At 37.4% G+C, this 9,989-nt stretch overlaps 1 protein-coding gene across 1 annotated transcript in view; it reads left to right on the forward strand.

Annotated features, from left to right (window-relative positions):
• Positions 1–2: 2 nt before the first annotated feature.
• Positions 3–9,989, forward strand: part of ZFC3H1 (zinc finger C3H1-type containing) — a gene marked incomplete at its 5' end in the record, with an annotated part of 44,518 nt that continues 34,531 nt past the window's right edge. The window contains 5 exons of the mRNA XM_009273240.1: positions 3–237; positions 4,306–4,722; positions 7,669–7,733; positions 7,997–8,195; positions 8,402–8,628. Of these exons, the coding sequence (XP_009271515.1) occupies positions 3–237; positions 4,306–4,722; positions 7,669–7,733; positions 7,997–8,195; positions 8,402–8,628 (1,143 nt within the window). The remainder of the gene's footprint in view (positions 238–4,305; positions 4,723–7,668; positions 7,734–7,996; positions 8,196–8,401; positions 8,629–9,989) is intronic.

Below are 9,989 nucleotides of genomic sequence, written 5' to 3' on the forward strand. Positions count from 1 at the left end.
GTGTGCCGTCGGGCTCGCACTCCGAGCCGGCCCCCCGGCTCTCCTTTTGGGAGCGCAGCCACAATGCCCTGGACCGATTCCGCTTCCGAGGCCGGCCGTACAGGGGCGGAGGGCACTGGGGTAGGAGCCGAGGCGGCGGCGATCGGGGAGGCAACCCTCCGGGGAGGCCGCCCGGAGGGGGCGGCGGTGCCGGATTCAGTAGCAGCCAGGGCTGGAGGGAGCCCTCGCCTCGAAAATGTATCCTTGAGACGTGAGAGGGAGCGGAGGCGGGGAGGCCGTGCTGCTGGGGTGGGCCTGGGTGCGTCCGTGCCGCGTTACGTGGCCGAAAGCCCTGGGAAGAGACGCTTTTTCCTCCCGTTCTGGCGCTAGGACTCCCGTAGGGGTAACGGAGAGCGAGGCTCCCCTTCCAGTCCCAGGGGTTGGTTGGGGCAGCGGGCCTAGCTTCTCAAGGAGAAGCTGCTGGGAAGACGGATTACTGCCGTGACCTGGCTTGCAACCTGGCCGATCAGTCCCGTGTAGGGAAAAAGTGTAGCCTGAAACAAAGCCTTAGTCGATTGGATCCCAGGTGGCTGCTTTTCTAGCCAGAAGTGTGAGTACTGTGAAGCGGGGTCAGTCTTTGGTGCGGCAGTTTTAATGTATATAATTAAAGTGTCGCAGTTGTAAAGCTAAAACCCGAAGCTTGTTAATTTCCCTTATTGGGCAATGAAGGATCCACTGTTTTTTCATTTTTACTTCCAGCCCTTCAGAGGCTGTTACACAAAGCTAAAGCTAACTTTAAAGCTAAACCTAGGTTGAACTGTGACTCTATGAACAGAATGTGGTTTATGTAGGAGTTTGGGTAACATAAGAAAGCTCTATTTCTCTATAAAGCCATACCCAGCATTCCTTGTAGGATGTTCTCCACTGGTTGCTCTTAGAGTTGGTTAGGTGACTTTTAATAGAGTTCTAATATTAAATCCTTTTAGGAGTAGGAACTGTGAAAGTGATGGAAAAAGCTCCTCTCATTTTCCAGGTTTGCTATAGAAAAAAACATAAAGAACTGATGCCAAGTGTAACTTACGGGCAGCCTGGTAGTGAAACTTGATGTAACTGCATTGTTGCCTAACTGAAAATGTGGACAAGTGTAAAAAACACTGAGCGAGAGAGCTAGTGGTTAAAACCTATTCTCCAGAATCTTAGAGTGTTTTATTGCCCTCCGTACCAATAGTCAAAGGATGTGCGTTGTTTGCTTGACTGTGCTGGTTGATCCCAGGAACAGGAATTTTTCCTACTTGTGCCAGGATTTAAGGCTTTGAAAGCTACTCATTGGATCCCTGTGTTACTTTAGATACAAGATCCATCTCATTAATTTTTTTTTTTTAATGGGGATGGAATATGTAAACTACTGATAAAGATGCTTTTATTTAATCTCATCTGGTAAAGTTACAGCATTACTGAAGTCTTCGTAAGAACTCTTCATTCAAGGATCTTATCTCGAGAGGCAGCAAGTGAAGATGTGATTTGCCCAAGGTCGCACAGTAAGATGGTTCTAGTGCTGAAAAATAGATTTTTAAGTCTCTTAATTTGCAGTGTGGCTCTGAGTACCAGAAAATGGTTACTTTCTGTGTAATGAGTAATTTGCAGGGCAGACGTATTGATCATCCTACACAGACCTTGCAATGCTTATTAATACTGATACAGAGTGTCCTTCTCCCTTTTAATTAAAAGAGTATTCAGAAACTGATAATTCCATTTTCAAACCAAAAGCAGAAAACGAAGAAGTCTTTTTTTTTTTTTCCTTTCCCCCCCCCCCCCCCAAATATTTAATAACCATCCTTTTGAGTATTCAGAAACTGATAATTCCATTTTCAAACCAAAAGCAGAAAACGAGGAAGTCTTTTTTTTTTTCCTTTTTTTTCCCCCCCAATACTTAAGATGCACTCTTCTGTTTAAACATGATAGAGAAGGTTCTAATGCTATTGCTCTTTAATAAGTGACATTCAGTTGTTTATGGATCATATAGTTAAAGAAGTGTAAGTTCTTTTCTGTATTTTTCATGTCCTTGCCACCTAAAGGAGTTGATATTACAGTATTCCTAAATACTAAGATACCTTCATGTTGCTAATATTAATGGAGTAGGGGTGTAGTTCATGGGCATGTGACTTCAGAAGAGACCTTCACATCAACTGGTACAAGGAGGCTCGGGGCCTGGAGTGGTATTTGGAATTCCCCCAGTAAAGTGAAATGTTTAAGTGTCTGCTAAAAGAGAGACGTCTCTTTTTCTTTATTCTTGGAACTAGTACTTTGCACAATGCTTTGTAGAAGTATATGTATAAATGGAGTAAATGACACGGTGGAGCACTTCAAGAATTCTTGTTACTTTTCTTTGGGTATTAGCTTTTAATAGGCTTTTCTCTTTTAATACCTAGCAACTTTAACATGAAACTGTTGCATAGTCATTCTGCAGAAATTCTGGCATAGAGAATTGTGGAATTTTGAGTCTGAAATACGGGACCAAAATGTGACTTTCTGTTGAATTCTGAACTCTTCACAGCGTACATTTTTCTTCCTTTCTTAAACCCCCCCGTTTCTTCAGTTGGTCTCTTCTTTTGGTTGTAGGATAAAGTTTCTCTTGAGCTGATTGAAGAATAATTGTTGTTTTAATGTATATGTGCGTGTCGGCCTTTCATAGCACTCCATGTAGTCTTGCATTCTGTGTGTAGAACCACATATAAAAAAAATTTGTAAATATGCAAATCACAGAATTTCTGATTAATACTGTTGTGGGAGCTCTAGCAATTGTATTATCCTGAGCACAAAAAACATCCCAAAGCTTTGTCTTGTTACCCAACTCTAGATGACTCCAGAAGCTATTGAAGTATTTCAAATAATAGTTAGACTTTTAAGTGATTTAACATCAGTTATAAAAATTAGCTTCAGACTTTCCTGTGACTCACAAAATCACTAATGTAGTTGTCTTTTTGGAAGTAGAAATGTGTTGGAAGTGAGTTTGGCCAATATGCTTACTACATAATTTGGTGTTATACTGCACACAGCTTTTAGTATTTTTAGCATATTTATAGATTGTTTGATTGCCTTCCGGATTTTAGTTTATCTTTACTAGTTTCTGCTTTTTGTGCTGAAGCTTAAGAAAGCATTGTATAGCAAAACATTTCCTGATATTACAGAAGTTGTTTTTGTAGGATACATACCAAGATTCTTCATACTTATGTTAGAAGTTAACATAGTGAAACATTCCAAGTTTGGAAACATCCAAACATCCATGTTGTGAGCAGAAGACAAATATAAAGTTATCATCCTCTGGTTTCAGTGTGTCTGCATTCAGAGGACACCTATTTTAGCTTTTAGTTTTACTCCATTTATTGTTTTAAGCGATGATGTTGATGAAAAAGCATTTCACATAACTGGGTGTGAGTCAGCTGTTATCACAGTGGGGTTGATACTGAAAGTCGAATGAGTCAAACCTGACTCGGTATCCTAAAAGGTTTTCCCTCGAGCATGATTGTTTTACAGGATAGTTTAGCTTTTTGAGTGTCAGGTTAAGGTAAGAGGAAGTGAACCTCTAATAGTGAGAACTTTTATTCTGGATACAGTTGCCTAAGAATATTTCCATTGCCTGCCTTGGACAACATGTTGTCAAGAAAATCTATCCCTTGGGCGTGCATAGACAACCTCTTCTGAGTAATTAGTAATTCCCAATCCTCTTTTAGCATTTTTTGAATGTTTTGATTGCAAGTCTTTAGCCACTTTTTAAATTCCCTTCAGTTGTTGATTATTCTGTGCCTTACCTCATTTGTTGAGCTACAGTTACTGCAGTGTGTAATTGTGCTGTGGCTAGACTTAGCATTTTATGAAATAAAATGAGTGAGAATGAATTTAACCTGTCTTTTTCAGAATGTCAGATGGGGAGTCAATATTTGACTTAGGAACTCTGGAAGTCTGACTTACTCTTTGTGATAGGGAACCTTCTCAGCATTACAGCTGTTGTTTCTGGGAAGATGGTGTGAGCAAGAGACAAGACCTCTCAGCAATTCATGAAATTCTTGTCATAAGTAGGATACTTTAAATTGTTGGTTTGAGAAAATGTTTATTTAAGCTGTCAATATATAATAATGGATACATCTTTTGCATGCTGCTTTTATTTATAAGGGATATTTTTCAAGCTAGCCTTAAGGTAAAATTAAAATAAAATAAATGAGAATGATCTTAAGTTCTGTTTGTCATAATTTAGTCTTCAGTGGTAACATTGCCACTGTCTTAAGGTTATACATGCTCTTGTCTTAGTTTTCTTGACCAGTAATTCAGCCAAAACTTTTGGAAGGTCCCCATCTAGAAAGCAGAACTACTCTTCTAAAAATGAAAACTCTGTGGAAGAAAGTTTTGAGGATCTGCTCTTGAAGTATAAGCAGATACAATTAGAGCTTGAATACATTAATAAAGATGAAAGACTGGCTTTGAGCAACAGGGAAGAAAATGAACAAGATGATGATAAAACAGTGGACGCTGAGGACCAAATAACTGTAGAAAATGACAGTATTACAACAGATGCTATAAAAGAAGTATCTCCTGAGGAGAAAAATCCGGTTATAGCCTTTCAGGCATTTGAACTGAAACCTCTCAGACAAAAACTGCCTACTCCAGCTGAGAGGAGCAGATTAAAAAAAGGCAAAGAAGGAACAAAACAGTCATCACAAAAATCTGAAGTCACAGAATCTGGCCAAGGTAAATACTGGTAAAGTTGTTTTAGCTTGTAAAGTTCTTTTTGCTTGCCGTTATCTATCATGTTTGTTAGGTGTTGGGGAAAATTTTACTTTAATTAAAATACTAATTTTAATTAAAACATTAAATGTTTTAAGTTATATATTTAATGTACCTAACTCCTGTTTTAAACATGCTTGGAAGCATGTTTTTGGTTTGTTTTTGTTTTAATTGCTGTTCACAGCAGAAATCATTGGCTTTCACTGAAAATTTTCCTTCTGTTTTTCCCTTGTTCTTTTTTGCAGAAGCAAAATGTGGTTATTTTTTTAGCTGAAAAGGTAACATTTAGAGGCATCTCTTTCTGCATTTCATCTTTGTTACGTGTTTTCTTCAGTCTAACAAGCCTTTATGAGATATTTTCACCAGAATTATTTTGGTCGTTACTGATATTCATGAATAGTGAAGAAATCACAGGCCAGAAATAGAAAGGATTTGTAGAAGAAATGCAACCGAAGCGTAGAATAAGTGTCTTGTCCAGGTAGTTCTGGACTGCAGGCCAAAGAGCATAATTGCTCAGATGCATGAACCAGTTAGGGAGAAACAAATTATCGTGTCCAGCTGACCTGTGGTAAAAGTCCTTGAGCTTGCTTCTAAGCCTGCAGCAAAATAAGGCAGCCAGCTTAAACTTCCTATTCTGAGGCTTCATCTAGTTCTAGTAAGTGTTTGCTGTGGTTGAGGGTGTGCTTGTGGATATCACTTGTCATCTTATGTTAGCTAATTTGTCAATGTGTGTAAACTATCAATTTGAGTGGGAAGAGACAAAGTAGTAAATGGATGGGTTAAGAATACAGGTGAGTAATTAGTAGGAATATGAAGAAAAGCAGGACCACAGCACTGAAAGTCGGAATGATTTATATGTAACTTCAGAATGAGAATTTAGAAGACAAAGCCTGTAAAGAAACTGAAAGAGAAAACTGATAATTAGTAGTCAAACCGCCTCATTCTAGGTATTTGTTTCCCTTGAGTCTTTCCTATTAATAAAGAAAAAAACAGGTTCTGGTATTCTTTAAGAGGTAATGTAGTTTTTAATGGGAGACGTGAGGAAAAACAACAGATCTTGACCATAGAAGAAAAAACATAGGCTGCAGGAAGAGAACATAGCAAGGCAGGAGTAAAAGAGCTATTTAAAAAGCAAAACAGTCTCAAAAAAAAAAAATCCAACTTCAAAACTTAGAAGTTTCAACACTGAAGTTGAAAATACAGTTCATATGATAGTGAAAATAGATGCTATAGTATGCACGTTAAGAGAGTCTTAATTTTTGCACACCACTCAAATCTATGATGTAAGAATGATCTGAAAGCAGTCAGATTATGTATGAGTGACCATTTATGACGGTGTAATACAGGCTTCCAAAGTCGAAAAACCCAGCTGATGTGAGTTACTGCAGATTCATGAGTACAAGTGAATGTATACTACTTGATTATGCACATATTAGGAAATTAGCAAAATTTGGTTTTCCTATTATATTTTTTTAAATGTACTGGATGTTTCTCCAGACCTGTTCAAGTTGAAGAACTTGTCTTAAAACTCAGGGAAGTTTGTGTCTCTTTCTAGAATTAATTCTCTGTGGCTCAACTGCTCTAACATTAAGGCATTACAGTATTGCCGGCTTTCCTTCCCTTGTTGCCCATTAGTCTGTTTTGCTTGTGTTGTCCTCTTCTGGTTTGAAAGAGCGTTTTAGTTTGTGTAGTATGTCCCTGCATATGTCTGTCTGCATCACAGAAACTGTTGTACCATCTACGTCTCCCTACTTCCATCCTGTGGACTGAATGGTTAGGATCTTTGCTTAGTGTAATAACTTTTTTGAATTTTCTTTTAGAATACGTATGGGTATTATATATTATTTTTCTTCCTCTTGTATGTGTGATTTTAAAAAATGCATGCAATTGCAAGCAGGAAGACCTTCAGCATTTGCTACATACTATTTTTGTTTAGGTATAAGGTCTTGGTGTATTTTAAACAATGCCCCTCTGAATGTGACTTCATAAAATGCTAGGAAGAGGAAAAGCTGTACGGAGTGCAGACTTACTTTCTACCAATTTGAATTGTGGGAAGGAATATCTCTCTGAAGAAAGACTAATGTAGGAAAAGATCTCCAAGCTTCTCTCTAAATGTTTATTTCCTTCCTCTGATGCAGATAAACATATATATGTGTGGTTGTATATAAATTATATAATTATAATTTTGCTATCAGTTGTATTAATAGCTGTTAGCTATAATCATTAAATTATGTTATAATATACAGCATTATGTATATTATATATAAAATGTGTTAATGTGTATATATACACACTATGTAATAATCAGATGGATATGTGGCTTTTGGGCAGTCTAACAGATTAATATGCCAACATCTTAATGCTTAGCAGGAGAGCATTACTATTTACTATTCATTTCCTTAGGATAACTCTCTTCTATTTTCCTTTGGCATGAAATGGAGCAAGTGTGTTCTTACTGCAGCTTTGGGCCTTTATATTTAATTCTGCAAAAGACTGACCAGTTACTCAAAATAGCTGCCAGTGGAATCTGAGATGCTCAGGACAGCAGCTGATACGAGATGGTAGCATAAAACAGATGGCAAGAAGTCTTCCTTTCCCCTTGCCTCCAAATCAGTTTTTCTCTGCTTCTTGGGGAAGTACGTGTCAACCTTAAGACAGAGAATTATTAAAAAATGACAAATCTTGCCTTAGGCTTATGGCATCATGATGTGGATTTCATCAGATGTGCCAGGTTTATATTAATGTTTGTTAATGTGGTCTTATACATACAACTGCTATTCTGTTTTACACTATGTACCAATGATACTGATAAAATATGTTTGTATGGATTAAATTCTGCACATCATTTTAATGTAGCTCTGTCTCATGAGAAACAGCTCACTCAAAAATATGGCATTTTTCTTTTGGAAGGTACAGAAGACAAAGAACAAACATCAGTGCGAAAGCTTAGCAGTTCAGATGTTATATCTGAAAAGGTAAGAAAGTATTCCTCCGTATATGAGGCATAATTGCATTATGATACTCTGATGGCTTTTTCCAAATTGCAGTCCAGAAATGTTTCAGTAATAGAAACAGTCCATTCTTAAGGAATAACACTTACCAGTACAGTAGGATTTTTAAGCTTTCTCTTGGTAATAATTTTGGGACAGACTTCAAAAGACTTTTTCAAAAAAGATTTAGTTATTAAATGATGTTTCTTGACTTTTTGTCTTATCCTTTTTTATCTTTTCTTCTCAAGAAACTGCTTGATGATGAGGAGGAGATGTCTGAATTGCAACTTAGGCTTCTTGCACTTCAGTCTGCTAGTAAAAAATGGCAGCAAAAAGAACAACAGGTGATGAAGGAAAGCAAGGAAAAATTAACAAAAACGAAAAGTGTAACACAGAAAGTCAAAGCCAGTACAAAAGCACATTCAACAAAAAAAACTAGTGCTACAGGTAATAAGTTTAATGTTACTGAAATGGTTATCAATGGCATGACCTCTGAAATAAAAAAAAAACATTGTATGTTATGTGAAACATTGGGCAATGAGCCTTTAATCTTTCTAAAACCCCATATGTCTACTCAAAGCTCTTGAAGAATCTAGGATTAGGGGGAACTGTTTAGATAAGGTGGGGTTAATCACATATCTTTTTATTTAAAGCCAAGCAAGCTTTGAGGAAACAACAGACAAAGACATCAAAGAAGATGCAGCAGCAAAAGGAACAAGACAGGCGTCAGAAAGAGGAAGACCAGAGGAAACAAGAAGAGGAAGAGGAGAGAAGAAAGAGAGAAGAAGAAATCAGAAAAATTAGGGACCTCTCAAATCAAGAAGAGCAGTACAATCGATTTATGAAGCTAGTTGGAGGAAAGAGGAGATCGAGAAGCAGGGTAACGTTTGTTATATGGTGTTCAGGTGTTATATTTGGAATTCATGAGTGATTTCTGTCTTGCCTCTCCTGGTTTTATGTCCCTCCTTCCCCTCCCCCCCTTAAAAAAAAAAAGAAAAGCTCAAAGTATTTCAGTGTTTACAGTGTTTTAATCCTGTGCTAGACATGTGTTCCCTTTTGGGTTTGGTAAGATCAGTTTTGTATGAATTGTACATTTGCAAGTCAGTGGTAAAGCATTTTCCTCCTAAAGATATTTTGAACGTTGTGATCAAAGAGCAATGTGTAATTTAACACAAACCAATCAACTAAGCTTTCTTGGCTTTCTTCTCTTAGATTGCAGTTTTGTCTCCACGTTTTCAAACTTTTTGTGTCTATACAACTTCAGTGGCCTGCTTCTTTCAAAATGTCATCTGAGGTTTGGTTTCTTTGTAGTATTTTTTAATTTGTCAAGGTACAAAATATGCCCAGACACAAAAGGTAATTAATTACTTCAGCTTCATTACAGGATGAGAGAATTGTCAGATTTATGAAGGAATAGAGTTACTGCAGGGGATCATCATGCTGCACTTGTAGGCTGTCTTCATTCTCTCATCTTGAGATTAGCAAAAGGCATTGAATCACTAATGTTCTGTCTCTAAAACACTGGTACATTACAGAAAAAATGACAGTGTTTCTTCAGCATTAATTCTTTCATCATGGAAGCAGTACAGCTGCTGCAGCTAGATGCTTGGAGCTACTGATGCTGTAAGGAGGAATGAAACTGCAACTAAGGGAATTGGGACTCCCTATTTGAGGTCGTGTTATAGAGAAGTCCCATTTATAATCATAATGAGTGGAAAATTGAGGCTAAAAGTGTTTAACTGTAAACAGTAGAAATTCTAAAAGCTACCAAAATGTCTACTGTATGCCTCTGAAAGATACAAATTGAGGAGTCTAAGAAGTCATACTTAACCTGTTCTGCATATTTTCAGTGTTCACTGAATGTTGATTGGCTTCCATCTAGTGTTAGGCATTCTTTAAACAATCTGATTTATTAGTTGACAGTCTCTGGGCATGTTTCAGTGTGGTATGTGGCTCCTTCTGGGACAATAAAAGGATTCTCCGCCTGAGACATCAGTCTTGGAACAATCAGAACATGTTTCACCTAAACACACAACCTTTGTCATAGTGAAGATGATCCTTGTGCAATTTTGTGTTGTTTCTAACAAGGGTAGTTCAAGCACTCTTGGTAATTGCCATGACAGATTAACAGAAATAATAAAGCATTTAATTCTCTTTCAGTGTTTCAGAAATATATAACCATGGCAATTTACCAGATACATAATGACCTAATAGGTATTTAAAAATTGCTTCTATGTTTCA

Source organism: Aptenodytes forsteri, unplaced genomic scaffold (assembly GCF_000699145.1).
Source record: "Aptenodytes forsteri isolate BGI_AS27 unplaced genomic scaffold, ASM69914v1 Scaffold366, whole genome shotgun sequence".
NCBI lineage: Eukaryota > Metazoa > Chordata > Aves > Sphenisciformes > Spheniscidae > Aptenodytes > Aptenodytes forsteri.